Raw genomic sequence first — 19,001 nt, forward strand, 5'->3', positions numbered from 1 at the left:
ATATATATGCGTTGTAAAGTATTGTATTTCATTCTGTCTGAAGATGACTTTGTAATAAAGTCGAAAATTTACAGTCTCAATCTGTGTCTTGTTTGAATTATATTTTGATTCTCAAGATGTCTTGTTTGTTCGGAATTTGCTTTTTACTTTACTTTCTTAAATTGTCGGCTGGTCATGGTTTTTTTTTTCCCAAATATCATCCCCAGGGAAGGGCAGTGAACTGGGGAAGGGTCATTCCCAACCTCCTCCGCAGCGCTCAGGCCGTCAGCTGTCATCAAACTCATCATCCCATCACCCCCAACATTGAGCTCACCGATCTTTCTTTATCCTTTATCCATGATACACATAAGTTAATGTTTAGCGATATTCATTTCGTTTAAACACGACTAAGAGAAGATATTTTTCTATTTCACGCAATATATTGTCAAACCTCAGTTTATATTATATCTTCATTCAACAGTATTAAAATTTTCAAAATTAAAAATGTTTTGAAAACCTGAAAAGCGTTTATAAGGATGTTTACTGTACTTTTAGTCACAGCGATTAGAATTAGCCAAATTGTATGAAAATCATCTCACAAGCATGATCTCTTCGAATCATTTAGAAAGGCCTATTACCAATTTGCCTTCCTTTTCACAAAAATATAATGACAAAATTTGAGAACTTCATAGCGAAATTTGGGAATAATTCAACAAATTTACTGTTTTACTCAAACGGCACAAGTAAATATAACATAGGCTCACATTAAAAAGCAATATAATTATTACATTAAATACTTGTTAGGAGTTTAATAGACATATATTCGTGTGTTAAAAAGGATTTTATCCTGTGCATCCCTTAAAATACCATGCAAAGTAGCAGAATTTTAACATTATAAAAAACATTTCAGGAACTTATGTAATACGTGTTAAGATATGTCGTCTTCATAATTATACGTCTTTATATATGCATATAAAAACAGATTAATTTTCATTAGAGCTTCGAAAATGTTTCATCTTCGTGAAGCAAAGAAATTTAATAAATGCATGGTGTTGGTGCAACTGGATGGTTACTCGTTTACATAGTAACCATCCATTACCAGATGTGATTTGTATGCAGGAGTAGTGATAGAGACAGGTACGACTTCCATATCTTTTCCAAACTCCTCTGCACTTGCCTCACTGCCGAAGGAGTTACAAACGCTAAAGAAAATGCATAAATTATTATAATTTTTTATAGTGATAATTTTCGCGCGAAGTGACATTTTAAGCCGGTTTTCCACTTAGCGGAATTTTTCGCACGGAATTTTTCGCTTAATTGTAACTGGTGAGGGGAATCCGCTACAGTCGAATTCTCACATTAGGGACCATTAGCTTGACGTTTACGGCAAATGCTAAAGCGCTAACAAAGTTTGTGTTTTAAATCCACTATCTTTAAGTGTGCGGCAATTTCGCTAAATTGGCAAACGTTCTACATAAAACTTGCGATGTTCGTTCAGCAGTAATGTAAAAAATCAATAGGCTATTTCCGATGTATTTAGAAAAGCAGCAAATTCAGCTTCGCCGTATATGTTACACTTTCGCCGTATAAATTTTAATGCTTGGACGGCTGATGGTGTTATACGGCGAACGTGAAACACATACAGCAAAGCTGAAGTAGCTGCTTTTCTATAAATACATGAGAAACAGTAGCGTAGCCAGCCTGACCAATTGCCCCGTTATGCTAATATTTTAGTGTTCATTGACTGTGAAAACAATAAATTTCTAAAGGAATGAATAATTCGAAATTTACATAATAACTCGAAATTTACATAGCGGGACAAAATCGCCAGGCTGGCTACGCCACTGATGAGAAATAGTCTTTTTGCTTTCTTACCCTACTGCTGAACATCACAAGTTTTATGTAGAACGTTTGTAATTTAGCGAAATTGCCGCACACTTAAAGATAGTGGAGTTAAAACACAAACTTTGTTAGCGGTTTGGCGTTTGCCGTAAACGTCAAACTAAAGGCCTCTAATTAAAAAGATTGTCAGACGAAAAACTTCGAAAACCGACTTTACTTTTGTTTCAGAGCTCTCAACTGCAACCATCTGGAACAAATCGCTCAAATAAGGAAGAATAAGTTCGCTATGCGCGAAAAAATCGAAGCTGGCTTTCCACTGGGCCGAATTTTACGCTCGTAGCAGAATTTTTTTTTGTTTTTCTCATATTAGTTCCGTTATAGGCAACGAAAAGTTCCACTCCGCGCGCAAAATAGCACCTGCTGCATGGAAAACTCCCCTTAAAACCTCAGGTTGGCTACCCCACTGCATGGTATGCATATACGCATGTCAGCCATGTCTTACCTGAACACCGCTATCACAGTGATGATTAAGGTTGTCACAAAACACAAGGTAAGCCATACAATGATTGCCACAAGCAGTGTCTTGACAACGTTAACATCGTCTTTACTAACTATAATATAGATACAGTAAAAATATTACAAATATAGTTAATCATCCGATGTACAGTTCCAGATAAAGTTATAGTTCGAGGGATGTTTGATAATTTTACCAAAGTATATACACAAGGCGCGCCAAGCCATTGAGTCTAAATTTGGTTAAATTTTAAAACAAAACGAGTACTGTTAATCCCTACTTATACCAGCTACATTGCATGATTATTTGTTGATAATTGTTCGCTTTTTAAGGTAAGATCGAAATGTTTGGACCATGATTGTCAATAGAAACAATTGTTTCTTGTTAAAAATTTAATACAGTCAAAATAGATAACTGTACTCCTTTCAACCAATATGCATTCTGTAATTATTGGGCTGATAATAACAGTCATATAATATTCATAATAATGATTTAGTTTAACCAAAATATTTCATTGAATTATTTAAACTATATAATTTCTAGGATAACTATAGGATCTGATGCCCGAAGGGAATATAGTTTGAATATTCTACGACTAGAACTGAATTCAAAGTGAAATCTACTTACCACCTTTTTTCGCAGCTAAATGAAACAAAAAAGTTTAATAAATGAATCAGTTGGATATCAGATTAAAGGTAATGCCATTATGTTCCTAGATAATTATGTAGTAATTCATCGCAATTTATATTTTAATTATCTGAAATTTGATATCTGAATGACGCTTTATGTTCAATCTGACAACACGAAAATCAAATTGCAAACGAATAGAAATCTATGCGCTATACCGAGTGATATGACAAAAGCCAGCCTTGCAAGAAATAGCCATTGCATAGTGTAAAATCTCCTACAGCGAAATTTGGATCACCATTATTGATATTTATACGTGTTTATAGTGACAACTTACCAATACAACCAGTCCCATCGTCGACAGGTTCAAATCCCTCATGACACACACAGTTATAGCTGGTGTTTGTGTTGACGCATTTCGAGTTTTCCCAACAAACAGTCTCTTGGGCACATTCATTGTAATCTAAAACAAGTGGTATAATCCGTAAAACAAGACGGAAATATAATGAAAAACTACAGGGTGTATAAGGCCTCTGGGGATTGTTAAGGCTGCACTTTTTTATATACTCTTTATAGTTTGGTACAATATCGAAAACATAGCAGAAAACTATAGCGGGGAAACATTCATCATAGTTTTAATCCAAAACATGGCATGGAAACTATATAGTGAAGGGACAGTACATTTTAATATAGAACAAAGCAGATTTGATATCTATAATATTCCTGCTCAATATACAATGTATAAGTAAAGCGATATGAATATTGATATATAGAGCGAAAGAGATTGTTTCGATTGAGTACATGGGTTTATGAAGAGAAAATGAGAAAACTGTATGCGTGCAAAAAACTCTTGGCCGCGCGCCATAACTGCATGGGCAAGCATTTTAGGTTCTATCAGCAACAGAGCAAGTGCATGAAACTAATTTGAATAACATGAATCACGTCTTTCGCTACTGAAGATATAGTCATCCAATTTATTTAGCTACCACCACCCCCATTATACATTGAGAAGAAATTAAACTAATATCGATAAAAAGTGCGAGTATTTCGTTCTTAGAAAGTTTAAAAACCATCAATTATAAAGCTTTAATTTTCTCAGATATTATATATTAGAAGACACGTTACTTGGCATGCCAAATAATGCTGTATGCAAATCATCCGCAAACAGGCATCATTATACTGTCATCATTACATCATCACTGTCTTCAGCTATCATTTCCTTGTTTATTGATAGTAGGAACTGCAGTTGTATACCTGTAAATTTGAACAATTCTGCTAATTCCATTTGCAATTGAGTAATATTGGTGCTGTCACTGATTTTAAAGTCGTTACCAAGATACGCGCCACTCTCTGAGAACGTTACTGCCCTGGATATTTCATTTTGAATATTTTCACTACTCAATCCTGTCGCGCTGCTAAATCCTGCGACGTAGTCGACACCAACGGATCCGTTGCTGTAACAATAACGACTCTGAATTAGAATTTAATGTCCGCATATTCTGCACACTAGATTAAAATAATCAAATTTTAGCATAATTATAGGCAAACTTACGCCTGTATTCTAAAAGCTCACTCACACTCAAACTTATTGAGTAGGAGATCTTAATCTTCTCATAAAGTTTCAACAGCGGTATTTCCTGCCGAGTAAGGGCTTGATTTTCAGTGATTTACGTTGTATCTTTCATCTATTCAGAAAAAACTTTCTCATTCATCAGCATTAACGAAATTTATATGTCACACTCAATGAGTATGAGTGTGAGTGAGCTTTTTGAATACAGGCGTTAAGGTGCATTGAAAATTCTGGCCTCTGATTGGTCGAGCGTCCTCGGACTACTACGCGAAATAATAAGGAAAGCGGATTTTTAAAAATAGAAGCGAGTGGTTTTTCATGACAAAGCGACAGATGAAGAAACAAGTCATTTTAACGATAATACCTAATAGCACGAAAGCAGTCAATTGACCTAAAAACGACAATGAAGAACGTTGCTTACAGTCGTGCCAATTAATGGAAGCGTTCTGAAAAATGTTGACCAGTTCATTTCCTAACTTGAAGGAACACATCTAAACAATTTCTCAACACATTAAAAAATTTCTTTAAAATGTTCCTAACTTCCTGTTTCATTGACCAATCAAATTTTATATTTTATTTTTGAGCAATCTGATTAGTCAATGAAACATGGAGGAAGTTAGGAACTTTTTAAGGAATTTTTTAGTGAAGTTTAAGGAAGTGTTCCTTCAAGTTAGGGAATGAACTGGTCAACATTTTTCAGAAGCTTCTATTGGCACGACTGTAACTTTATTTTGTAAAACACTGTTTCATTCGAATTGCCGAAAAATTGTCGAAATATTAATTTACGTTAACTTTGTAAAAAATGTATTTTCACAGATTCGTTCCTTCAAAAATTCGATCACCTTTGTAACCATACTACAAAAATTATTCAACTCAGCAAACATCACCGAAGAAAAACCTCGACTAATATTCAGTTATATTTACTTCGCCATCGGCGAGTAATTGTTAAACACCCGAAAAAATAATATCAACGTGAGCTATATTTGTATATGATAATACGTGTTTCGCAACAAAGCTGGTTTGGTTTTGTTTTAAAATCGGCCTGCCAGAGGGAAAAATGTGAACGCAACATAAATGACCAATTGTTGTCAATAGAGATACGATATAAATTTGTTGCGATAATTTTTCTGGATGAATTAAGAGCTTTCAACTCATCAATGTATCTATGGTATTAAAATACAATGACGTCGACTTACAATAATCGTATAATGGTGATTGCTTTAAACGTAGATGCCAATGTCTCTGTTTTTTTGAAAAGATTTTCCAACTAAATTTAAAATATATAAGTATATAACTAGAGGTTTGCACGATGTTATATTGTGTTTGTCTAAACTGAGTGGTGGCACTAACAACAAAACATGTTATAATTAAAATTTGGTTAAATTAAAGGTTTTAAATTTTTTGAGGCTCAATTTTGAGTCGCTTCAAGCACTTTTGTTAACTATATAGATATATTAAGTCACCTACATAATTATATAGCTATGCATATTAAATTTATAAAGATAATATTTTAGTTCAAAATGCAAACAAATTAAACCGTTTGTGGATGCCTGTGCATGTAAAAAAATATATCGACAGGCACCTACCCCATTACTTATTTCCTCAGTAAATTTGAAATACTCAAAGCTTGCTTGGTTACCGTGGGCAACGAGAAATTGACGATTCTGTATCCGCAATTGACCTTGGATAGACGCCACAATATCTGAAGAAAAAAAAATTCGAAAGTCAGTTGGGTCTTTGAGTTGTAGCGGCTTTCCTAAAGGCCCTGTTACACGGCGCAATTTTTCTTTCAACTTGCAATGCAATTCTACCTCTAAAAGATGCAATTAGTGAAGAGTCTTGCGGAAGAAAAGTGCATGAAGTGTAATAAACACAAAAGTTTCGTTGTTGCCAAGTGTACGTTTCTCAAAAGTAGAATTGCATTGCAAGTTGCAAGATAGATTGCGTGTAACGGGACCATTTAAGTTTAAGGAAGTTATTGAAAAATATATTATTTTTTTATATGAATTATATAAGCAACGTTCTGGCTTTAAAATAGGGGTATTCGCATAATTTCCTACAGCAGTTTCATGCCTTTTAGCGCCCAATATTTTCTTGGGCAAATCGATCGTTTTCAGACAATTTCCGTCGGAGGAAGTCAGTAGCCTGTGATGGACGTTTTTCCGTGAAAAATTAATAAGGGAAGAAATTTATAAATAATTTTAGGAAAATCACCTGCTAATGAATTTTAGACGTCCAAAATAAACGGCAAGTTTAAAAAACACAACTCCATCGTCGTTATTATACTCGTAATTAAGACCCTTTATTAATCCTACATCGAGTGAATACATTTCGTCTCACCTAATCGCAATACCATCCTAAATACGCACTACACTCGCTCTGGTCAGCTATACCTCGATCTGTAGCCCGCGATATATAAAAACGCATTAAAATGTATATGTATTTTCTTAGCCTGGTGATTTTACACAGGTCTCACTGCAAAATTCTGTTTCGCTTTCTCTTCTCCTAAAAGTCTTTAAGTCTAAACGCATATATACTTTACATACCAACACATTGTCCATCGCTAAGCAGTTGTCTTGGAATGATGCAGCTACAGCTGTGTCCACCAGGATAGTTGGTACATCTTTGACCTGTTCCTCTACATGCTCCCGGTGGCATATTACACTCATCTATATCTACGAGGTAAAAAAAAATATGGATTTACAGAATAGTACAGAAACAATGTAAAATATGTACTTTATTTCACTAATAAAACTCAATAATATCAGAAAGATCAATTTTTTATAATTTTTGAAATTTCATTAAAAATGTTTAATTACTCTATATAATTCTAAACTACTTTATTATAATTGTAAATTCTTTGATAAGATGCGCTGTATACAGGAACCGTTCATTTGATCCGCTTTTAAAAGCACATGTGTGCACAAGACAACGCTTGAAGGATCTTTGCGAAGGATATCATTTGTAAAGATTTCGAAAATTTAGCACTTTAAAAGCCTGTTCACACGATCCAATTTTGTCGGATCCAATTCACTTCTGGCGTATGGAATGTTATTTGTAATGCAGTACTGCATTCGCTTAAGTTGATTTGTTGCCTATTATAAATTTCGAGTTAAAAATTCCGACTGTAAAACATCCATCAGAGAAGAATTGGATCCGACAGAATTGGATCGTCAATAGAATTGGATCTTCAATAATACAGCCTATGAAGCCAATATTCTGGCTAATTTAACTCTCTTGTGAACGGTCGATTTTCAATGCCATTGAAAGGCCTGGAAATGGAAGCGTAGAAAAGTTCTAGAAATCTCTCCATTATGGAAGTTTATTTTTCTTTCCGAAGAGACGTGATCCTTACTCCTTCAGGGTTAATAATTATCATAACATCTAGAAAAAGATACCTGCACAGGCTCTGCCTTTTCGTTGATATCCTTTTTTGCAGGTACATTCATATCCACCTTCATTATTGGTACAAGTCTCGTTTACATCGCAAGGATTAGTTTGACATTCATTGATATCTGCAATCACCAAATATATAAAATATTTACATGGATTATCTCGGGTTTCTCCGACAAAATGGCGAGTAATGTGGCTGCCATATAGTTATTTAATTGATTGCAAGTTCAGACAGTAAATTCATCGAGTGAATATAAGTTTGGCACGTTCTTTTTGTAAGACACTGCAGTTCGAATTGAAAATGTAAGCATTTCGTCTTTATCATTCGGTTAAAATATTATATTTCCATTATACCCCATGTGGCAAGTGCATTCATGGGAACCTCGAATGTCAATTGGCATTTAATAGATCACAGGAATTTGATTGGCATTCATCGATATCTACATGCACATATTAATTGTCAGTGTAATAATATCTATAGATAATTGAGTGATGCATGTTTCTGCCACAAAGCGGCTGAATTAACTAACAATAGATTTTTTATCAGTATAAAAATTAATGGTTCGTGATATGGTAAATGTTTATTTTACACTACAAGTCAAACCTGGTAAGCTAATTGTAAGTTTCAGGCAATACAAACCTCAAGTGGATTGAAACATTCTGTTTTTAGGTCTTTTCGCTTATTATTACATTGTCATTTTTAAAAAAATTATTGTTAGCTATATGTAGTTTCCAATCTACCTGTACAACTGGTACCGTTCCCTTCATAGCCTTTGTAGCAAGCACATTCATATCCACCATCGGTATTGATACAATTCGCATTTGCATCACATGGATTTGACTGGCATTCATTGATATCTACAGAGATGCAACATAGTTACATTTTAAAATTAAATACTTGTTTACATTAAAGTTTTCTCATATAAATGGTTTTGTCACTAAAATCATTCACTTTTCCAACGTGTACCTGTACAACTGATGCCACTGCTTTTATACCCCATGTTGCAGGTGCATTCATACGAACCATCATTATTTGTACAATTTGCATTTACGTCGCAGGGATTTGATTCGCATTCATTGATATCTAATAGAAAATAAAATAGAGTTGAATACGTTTTCTCGTCTTGTGAGCTATTGTGAATGAAATCTTTGGATTTGTTGAGATGTAACGTTTTTCTGCTTGGTGATAAAATAGGAAGTTCTTCATTGAATATAAAGGCTCTGTCACACTGTTGCGTATGATAGGAACGTATGAGTCGCGTATAAAGATCATTTCATTCATTTTTATACGCACGAAAAAGTCCGTAAAAATAGGATATTTTGCATAAAATTAACTTATTAAACGTATGAGTATCGTATGAGTAGCCTGTCGCTGGCGTATGCCAGCGTATGAATAGCTTACGAGAAGCGTTTTGAATGCGCATGTCAAGCATACCACTGGCGTTAATTCACAGACTTTAATCGTATATAAGCGGCAGTATTTTCACACGGCTCCATTCGAGAAAATGTCAAACCTACAGTGAAAAAAGAAGACACCGTGGCAAATAAGAAGACATCATCTACCCGCGGACGAGGAAAAGGAGAGAGGACTCCACAATCAGCCGTTGCCAAAGCTGACGAACAACGTGTTTGTGCACCTGCAGGTGTAGTTGAACCACCTGATGATGATGCACTTATTCCTGAGACATCTTTAAATAATGCGCGACATGTTCCTGAGCTCTCAAAGTCCCCAACACAACCTTCCCAAGACTCCCATAATTCATCGGCTTTATCATCTGAAACCATTGATGACTTCACCTCCTTCTGGCAGGCTGATAGCAAGGAGAGAAATAAGAGGAAGAGGGCGAAGAAAAACCCCTACAACCTCAGCGCCACAGAAGAGGAGCTGATGCTGGAGTTTATCATGGACAATCCTGTGCTGTGGAATGTGAAGATGACAGATTATAGGCGGAAAGACAAGAAAGAGAAGATCTGGGAAGAGCAAGCGCATCAGATGAACAAGACTGTTGACATCCTCAAGGGCTGGTTCAGATCGTTGCGCGACACCCATACGCGCCTTGACAAGAAGAAAAACGGGGATAGTGCTCCAAACCTGACTGAGAGAGAACAGCGGATCCTCTCAAAGTTTGCCTTCCTGAAGACTGTCACTCGCCACCGACCGGAGCCCATGCAGAGTGTAAGTATACAGCCATATTACCTTAGCAACATGATGACCAAGTAATTTGAGACAATTTCCACATGATATTTTTGGTCTTTCTAGGTGAAGGAAACCATCCAGCTTCACAGAGGAGATCTTAATGCTGCCGAGAGCGCCTGCGCTGATATGCAGGATGTCTTAGATTAAGTCACTCCAATACCATCATCTACCGCTGGAAGGTCCCACAAGCGACCTCAGGACACAGAGAGTGACGTCTTTGAGACTCTACAGAAGAGAGTTGCTGAGTCTGGCACCATCCTCAAAGACATCTACAAAGCCAAACAACAGCCCATTAGAGCACGAAGTGTCTTTGCAAATTATGTTAAAGAGAGCCTTTTGACTATGTCCAAGTACAAGAAGGCAAGGTCCTCCATCAATAGGTTATTGTCTGAACTCATGGATGAGGACAGCGATGATGAATTTCTAAGTGCAATGGCGGCTCCATCTATCAAAGTGAACCAACAAGGGATCCCTTCTCAACCACCCCACGATTTGCACCCCACTACAAGCATTCCCTTCTGTTCATTTAGAGCATCAGCACCATCCTTCTCTGAGCATTTCAGAAACCTAAACATGCCTATAAACATGCCTCTGGCATCGTTGGTGAGAGGCTCTCAGCCCATGGAGTACATGCAGCAGTTTCACCAGCGGTTATTTCAGTATCCACATCATCACAAGACTACCACTAAACAACAGCAGATGATTCCTCCTTCCCAACAACTTGCTCAGCAACCGTTTCAGCAAACTCAGAAACAATGCACTCCTACCTCTGGCCCGGTTCGTGCCTCTTTGGCTTCTGCAACAGAGTTAATAACGGAAACGTCTAGCCCAACGCCGCACAGTCCAAGCTCAGCCTTTGAGCAAAGTCACCCGAACATTACTAGTCTTTCAGGATTTCGAGACATCATGGAATCTACTGATGATATTGGATTTCAGGATGAGGTTCTCAACCTTCGACCACCAACGTGAAAGAAGTATTGACTATTTTGTTACTGTAGTAACTCTCAGATAATCGACATGTCAAAATTAAATTCTCATTTTTTGTTTCTCATAATTTCATAATACACACTGCATTTACACCCTTGTCTAAAGGACAACATTGTATATATTCTAAAATCTTGCAGTATTAATGTTGGAGTGACTATATAATTAACATGTGTTTCGACATCTACAAAAAGTTTTGTTGTGGTTTAGTTTCGTTTACAATAATTTGATCTAAATCATTCTGTCTTGCCATGGAACTGCACCTGCCTCTGAGTTGACCCAGTGCTTCAACAGATTCCTTAGCCCCTTTCCTTTGTTGGTGGATGTGTTTCTCCCAACAACTGTATGTGTGTCGAGCAAATTTCTGTCTTGTCTCCATGATCCTGGAATGAAGTTGTTGTTCATGTTCTCTGCATGGTCTAGATGCTGGTTCTGTAATTCAGGGTAGCGTATCCTCATGAGATTGTGCAGGACAATACAAGCTTTAACGATGAGCTTCACTGTAGGAGGGTGATGCTGCATTGTAGTTAACAGAACCTGAAAACGATTCGTCAGGATGCCGAAAGCGATTTCAACTACTCTTCTGGCGCGGGAAATCCTGTAGTTAAATATCCTCTCTTCATGGTGTAGACCACGGCGGCTGTATGGCTTCATCATTGTCTCTCGGAGGGCAAAGGCATCGTCACCTACAAAGAAGTAGGGGACACTCTGATAGTCATTTGGTAAAGCATCGGGGACGGGGAATCCTATAGTTCCGTCTTCTGTTAATTCTTTGATTTCAGAGTTGTTGTAGATCTGTCGTCCGATGATGACCCTTTACCATCGAGGTCTGCCCAGATGAATTTATAATCTGCGTCTACAAGGCCCATGAGTACAACAGAGTAGAATCCCTTGTAGTTGAAATATTGGGATCCACTTTTTGGTGGACACTTGCAGGTAATGTGCTTTCCATCTATAGCACCACATGTATGGGGGAAGTTCCACCTCTTGAGGAACTTATCAGATATGGCACGCCATCCCTCTGGCGTGGTAGGGCAGGTCATTACTTCGGACATGTATTCGTCGATGATGGCTTGGCAAACCTCTCTGACAATAAGTGACTGGGTGTTGTGGGGGACCCTCCATCCGTACTTCATGGCTGAATACGTGCTCCCAGAGGCAAGGTGTCGCAAAGTCAAAGAGAGCTTCAGCCCAGGCTCCAGGGGTCGCCTATACCAGGTATGTTTCTTGGTGATCCTGGGACTCACTCTTGCCAGAAGCTCATCAAACATCTCGGGGACCATCCGCATAAAGTTCTTGAAACATCGCGTATCCTCGCTTCGGAGTTCCACCAGAAGTTGGTCGTAAATACCAAACTGCCTTCGCCTTCCGATCCATGATCTCATCCATACCTCACGTCTTTTTCTTTTTCTCCTTTTCCTTCTGTTATTTTCTATGTGACGAATCGTCAAAGCTATGAGATCAAACTGGTATTCAAGAACAGCTAACTCCATCCTTTATCCTCCTCGAAGGACAAGATGATATGAAGGCATCCAACATAAATATATTTATACACAATAAATGACATGCTATAATATTACCCTTTCTCGTAACGTTTGCAATACGCTGAGGATACGACGACCAGGCGTTAACTATACGCTAATTGTACGGTAAATGCGTTACTTAATTGTCAGTCATACGCTAAGCCCTCTATAGACGTTAAACATATGTCACACATAAGTTAGACCTTCGTTACTGATGCGCTATCAACACGTTAGTTGTACGGCACACTTACTCATTTGCGTATGATTAGCGTACTCAACCTATTAGTACAGTACATTTAGCGTCCTTCTGCCGTATTCAGCGTATGACTAGCTTATCTTTACCGTATAAACCATACGTCCAAACACGCACAAGATTTTTAAGCATGCTTAAAAAAAATTTTCTTCCTCGGCGTATACCAGCGTATGTGACCGTGCTTGGAACGTGTATAACTTACGCACGACGTACCACCAACATATTTCAGCGTATTCCGGCGTATGCGTGATATTTATCATACGCTGCCATACGCTAATGTGATACGCAACAGTGTGACAGGGCCTTAACTGAGGCTTAATAAAACGAAATTGTAAATTTCATAAACCAAAAAAAAAGCAATCCCGTTGGTTGACTTCTCTGAAGAAACTGAGAGAAATTTAATGTGTTTATTAGAATAATTATAAACAAAGTGACAATGTTTATTGGTATTTTCAGGCAGAGCAATCTTTAAGTCGGTTCCCAAGCATTTTTCATTTTTTTATAATCTTATCATTAATACGTAATACGATTTTTAAAATCATAATTGCTTTCATTGTGTACCTGTACAGCTTGCACCGTCACCTTCATATCCGCTGTGGCAAGAACATTCATATCCACCGCCAATATTGGTGCAATTTGCATTTATGTCACAAGGATTTGATTGGCATTCATTGATATCTAGAAACATATCACACAGTGAGGTATTTAAAGAAATATACCGTAAAATTTTTCAGCGATAGGGAATTATTAGCGCCTGTGCGTGCACAAGCCTATAGTTTTCAAAGTATGAACTTTTACAAAATTGAATACTCGAAGAAAGAGCTGAAGTAGTACCAAGAAAATCGTCAGAAACATAAGCGTACGCTTTCGTAAAATTGAACACTTGAAGAAAGAGTGGTCGCAAAAACTTCCTCTGAAACATAGCTCTGTTTTAAAGACAGTTTAAACTGTAGAGATTTCGAAAATTTGGCTTCTCAATATAGGAAAGCCTATTACATTTTGGCTAATGTACCTGTTGTATATAGAATATCAAATTTCAATATCATTCAAAAGCCTAAAATTAGAAATGTAGAAAATCTCTACCATTCTATCCAATATAGAAATTGATTTTACTTTACTTTTTCAAATGAAATAAAACTTCAAGCGGTCAGTTGTTGAAAGCCACGTTATTGCTAACCCAGGGTCAAATTTTAATCCACCGCTGTTTTACAATACTGTAGTTACGGTTCGGTTGCATCTACACCGCGGTTCTGTTGCGGTTCGGTTGCGGTCAACCGATAGAAACCGCAAACGACTGCTAGAAGAAAGATACGATCGCGGTTGCCGTTCGCTTCCGTGCTTATGCATCGCCATTCGTCTCAAAACTGTACAAAATATGACTTTTACACTGAACCAGAAAATACTCACGGAAACAAGCGATGAAAAAAAATAAAGTGAAACGTAAATCAGCTTTTGAACTACAGGCCCCAGGGTAATCATAACAGCTTCAAAAATATACTGCAAAGTTGTGCCATTGCCTTCATATCCCTTTTTGCAGGTACATTCATATGAACTATCAGTATTGGTACAATTTGCGTTTCCATCGCAAGGATTTGATTGACATTCATTGATATCTACAATAAATAAATGTATGAAACAGTTACATGGGCTGTCTCGGGTTTTTCCGAAGTAATGGCAAGTAATAAATTGAAAGACATGTAAAAGATTGAGACAATTTGACGTGATGTATGACACAGAATTCTTGGCGAGAATTGAAGTTTAGCGAGTTTTTTGAATCTTTTCTTCCAAGAGTGTAATATTGAGTATGATATTAAGGCGGTGCATCATAATTATTCCAAACGAAGTGCTTCATCATAGCATTTCAAAGGTTTGAATTATATTTAAGTTTGAAAAGTGTACCTTGACAGCCAACGCCAATTTTTTCATACCCCATGTGGCAAGTGCATTCATAGGAACCACGAATGTTGGTACAATTGGCATTTACATCACAAGGATTTGATTGGCATTCATTGATATCTACAAATATTCGAAACATTTGAATTATGTTAAATTAATTATCAGTCTAATAATATCTAGATTTTTCTGGTTCACAGCGGCTAATATGATAATAAATATTTTTCAGTAAAATCAAATAGATCTGTAACAAATCAGATGGTTTGTGACATGGTATATGCGCATTTGACACTTCTAAGCAAGACCAACCTGTTCATCTGGTTGTAAATGTTAGGCAAGACAATTGGACCACTCTGTTTTTAGGTCTTTTAGTTTTAACCTTTCCGCTAATTAATATTGTCATTATTACTATGATAGTTTCCAATGTATACCTGCACAATTGGTACCGTTCCCCTCATAGCCTTTGTAGCAAGCACATTCATATCCACCATCGGTATTGTTGCAATTTGCATTTAAATGACAGGGATTTGATTGGCATTCATTGATGTCTAAAAACATGCAACACAGTTACAATTTAAAAATTCATTAAATACTTATTGACATTGATGTGTTTTTATATAATTAATTTTGTCACTAATATCATTCATTGTTTCCAACGTGTACCTGCACAACTGATGCCATTGCTTTCATACCCCATGTGACAGGTGCATTCATACGAACCATCATTGTTTGTACAATTTGCATTTACGTCGCAGGGATTTGATCCGCATTCATTGATATCTAATAGAAAATGAAACACAGTTGAATTGGTTTTCTCCTGTTCATGTCAAATATTCAGGAATAAAGTTATTGCTGAGATGTAACGTTTTACCACTTGGTGGTGAAATGGAACTGATTTCTCTGATTAGATAATTTATTTGGACTTATTGGTTGATTGCAAGATTTTGAAGAAATTCAGGGAAATTTTTTGTACTTATCAGTTATCAAGGAATGAGCACAGTGACGTTCTTTAAACCAAAGTTACAGTATTTTGCACACAAGTGTGCATGTTTATTGCTATTTTCATGCAGGAAGGGAAACTTTTAATTCAATTGAAACATTTCGTTCCAAAGTATTTTTTATTTTTCCAACTTTAGTTCATGGTCACTAAAATTGTAATTGCTTCTAATGTCTACCTGTACAGCTGGTGCCGTTCCCTTCGTATCCACTGCGGCAGGAACATTCATATCCACCATCGATATTGGTACAATTTGCGTTAACATCGCACGGATTTGACATGCATTCATTGATATCTAGAAATATATAACAGAGTTTCATATTGTAAAACCTTAATTTTCAATACAATATCAATAAAAGGCCTGGAAATAGAAACGTAGTAAAGCTCTAATAAATATCAGTTTACTAAACATCATAACAGCTACAAGAAAATACCTGCGCAAGTTGTGCCATTGCCTTCATATCCCTTATTGCAGGTACATTCATATGCACCATCAGTATTGGTACAATTTGCGTTTACATCGCAAGGATCAGATTGACATTCATTGATATCTACAATTAACAAATGTGTGAACCAGTCACATTAGCTGTCTCGAGTTTTTCCGAAATAACGATTGAGACAATTTTACGTGGTGATTAACACAGAATTCTTAGCGAAAATTGAAGTTTAGCGAGTTCTTTGAATCTTTTTTCCAAAGAGTATAATATTAATGCTTCATCATAGTATTTCAAATATTTGAATTATTTTTATGCTTGAAAAGTGTACCTTGACAGCCAACGCCAATTTTTTCATACCCCATGTGGCAAGTGCATTCATAGGCACAAATCACGATATTTTGCGAGAACCGAGTTCAATAATTGTTTTATCATTCACCACTCAATTTTCAATTCATTCACCACTTAATTTTCAATTTTGAGCTCGTTTTATCGGACAGTTCGGCAAAACGAGTTGCCATTGTTTATAAAATTGACATTAATGCGCATACTCAGAGTATTATTTGCAGCTGAGTATTATTTGCACGCAGTTAACTGAAGGTAAATTAACCAATCAAAATTGAGAATACTATAAAGTGAATGATAATAAAAATTAAATAAGTTAGGTTTCAAGTTGTTTTAAAAGCAAAGTTTTATAACCATAAGATTGGTTTTGGTATAATAAAGTTTCGTCCCCCCAAAATTTTTACTGTCTTTAAACAATAAACATGACCTGAAGAACCGCTTTTATATCGTTGAATGGATGTAGGGTGCAAGGTGGCATTTTGTCAGTGGTAGGGGATTGAAACTACGAGTTCAAAATTTTAGCAGCTCTCCTCGAGCTAGTGGGGAAAGTAAAACTTACCCTAAATAGGAATTGTTTTATTTTTTTAAATTTTGCTGACGCGATGCCACAAACTGAGGCATATACTCTAACCTTTGCAATTAGTTCCTTCTCCTAAAAAGCCAGATTTACAGGTACAGTCAAAGGAGCCATGATTATTTTCGCATGTGCATTACTGTGGCAATTGTGATTCTTTTCAACACATTCATCAACATCTATAAGAAGTTAAATCATTAGACCACCTATGTTTAGACGTATAAGACAGAAATGTCGTTCAAGACATTCATAAAATGTTAAACTAACCAATACAATAAGTCCCATTCCCTCTGTATCCAGATTTGCAAGCACATTCGAAAGAGCCATCGATATTAATGCATTTAGCGTTTTCATGACAATTGTGAGTCTTGTTTCTGGCATTCATCAACATCTGGAAAGTTTCAATGAATATTGCTAATAATTATGTACCTACTATGTATTTAAATATTCGAAACAGAGAATATTTTATTAGAAATAACATTTTGAGCCACTGAAAAAATATGCTTTCACACAGAGGCTGCTGGAAATGGTAGAATTATCACCTACCTATACAAGCAGTGCCATTCTTTACAAATCCCTGGTTACAGGCACAGTAATAACTTGTGTTGTGTTAACACATGTTGCGTTGTTTTCACAATCAACCGTATGAACACCATTTTCAGGATTGCATTCGTCGTAATCTTCGAAGAAAAATATTGACAGAATTTTTACTCACATGATTATTTTAACTTGAATACCCAAAGAGTAATAAAAATATGAAATTTTCTGATCATCATGTTATTTACTGGTAGCGAGGTGCGCAAAGAAAAATATTTCCTAAGTTTCAGAAAGCTGCACAAGGCCACTGCATGGCTATGGAACGATTTTGAGACCGAGGGTAAATAATTTTACTAGGTATCGTTATAAAAGGCAAAGTTGACAAAAAACCCTCTTAAAGAAGATTCTCGATCTAAAATACTAAGATTTAATCAAAGTTATACCAAACAGCGATTAAAAAAAAACACTATCCGGTGGATATAGAACTATCCGGCTTTCATACAGCCGACGCAAGGTCCATATTTACGGATTTCAAATAAAAACTTGGCAAACAACTTATTAGTGCATAGATTCCAACGCCAGTAAGATTTCGACATCTAATTATAATGCAAAACCATGCACCCGTTGCCGGCTATAGACCATGCAGGAGAGCCTAAAGTATACGATTCCAGCTGCGGTAACTTGCAAAAAACTATTACGATTTCATGTTTAGAAATCATATTATCTTTTTCTTGCAGATACACACAGCATTCGTTATTTACCATGGACGGTTAAAAGGTTTGCCAACTTTGTCATATTTGTTTCTTCGCTGATTTTGAAGTCATTGCCAAGAAATGTGCCATTATTGGTGACATTTATTGAACTGGCTAACTCTTCCTGAACATTCTCATTGTTTATCCCTTTTGTATCGTTAAATATCGCCACGTAATCGAATCCAATTGATCCTGGGCTAAATTCGTAAATGGTATACGTAAGAACAAAATAATAATTATGATGTAACAACGCACTGTATGGTTTCCTATATTCAGAATAAGGAGACGTTTTGCTTTAGCTAATCAGCAAGTTTGTGCAAATTTTTAAAAAACCAACCAGAGTGCATAGAATTAATTTTCAGTAGCTCCGATAAAAAAGGTGCATGATCCACTATTTTACAGTCTGATTGGATTTGCCTGAAAAATGTAAGCTGATGCAGAAACCTCAAAAATTATTCATAATATAGACCTTTTCCATAATGACGACAAACCAATCAAATTTCGTGTAACAGCACACTTTCGGCGTTTCACGTCATTATGGAAAAGGTTTGTTACATGCATTAACTTTGGCCGGTATTGTGGTGTAA

At 36.4% G+C, this 19,001-nt stretch overlaps 1 protein-coding gene across 1 annotated transcript; it reads right to left on the reverse strand.

Moving 5' to 3' along the window:
• Positions 1 to 799: 799 nt before the first annotated feature.
• Positions 800 to 16,571, reverse strand: LOC114535595 (fibrillin-1-like). The gene is made up of 14 exons (XM_028556873.1): positions 16,538 to 16,571; positions 16,207 to 16,323; positions 15,951 to 16,067; positions 15,439 to 15,555; positions 15,207 to 15,323; positions 7,931 to 8,047; positions 7,079 to 7,207; positions 6,119 to 6,234; positions 5,729 to 5,799; positions 4,217 to 4,416; positions 3,300 to 3,425; positions 2,963 to 2,977; positions 2,324 to 2,432; positions 800 to 1,181 (listed from the first exon to the last, which is right to left on the reverse strand). Exons 1-14 carry the CDS (start codon positions 16,569 to 16,571, stop codon positions 1,049 to 1,051), a joined length of 1,518 nt encoding a protein of 505 aa, XP_028412674.1. The 3' UTR covers positions 800 to 1,048.
• Between the last annotated feature and the right edge of the window lie 2,430 nt (positions 16,572 to 19,001).

The sequence above is a fragment of the Dendronephthya gigantea genome, unplaced genomic scaffold (assembly GCF_004324835.1).
Source record: "Dendronephthya gigantea isolate DGI-Jeju-01 unplaced genomic scaffold, DenGig_1.0 000121F, whole genome shotgun sequence".
NCBI lineage: Eukaryota > Metazoa > Cnidaria > Anthozoa > Malacalcyonacea > Nephtheidae > Dendronephthya > Dendronephthya gigantea.

What these genes read in the sequence shown, in the direction of transcription:
- LOC114535595 (XM_028556873.1), bottom strand. Translation starts at nt 16,571, where the DNA reads ATGGGGTATGAAAAAATTGGCGTTGGCTGTCAAG. An exon ending in CAATGGCACAACTTGCGCAG is followed by an intron (nt 16,068 to 16,206) that starts GTATTTTCTTGT and finishes ATATATTTCTAG; the next exon opens with ATATCAATGAATGCATGTCA. An exon ending in CTGAGGAAATAAGTAATGGG is followed by an intron (nt 5,800 to 6,118) that starts GTAGGTGCCTGT and finishes TTTTAAATTTAG; the next exon opens with TTGGAAAATCTTTTCAAAAA.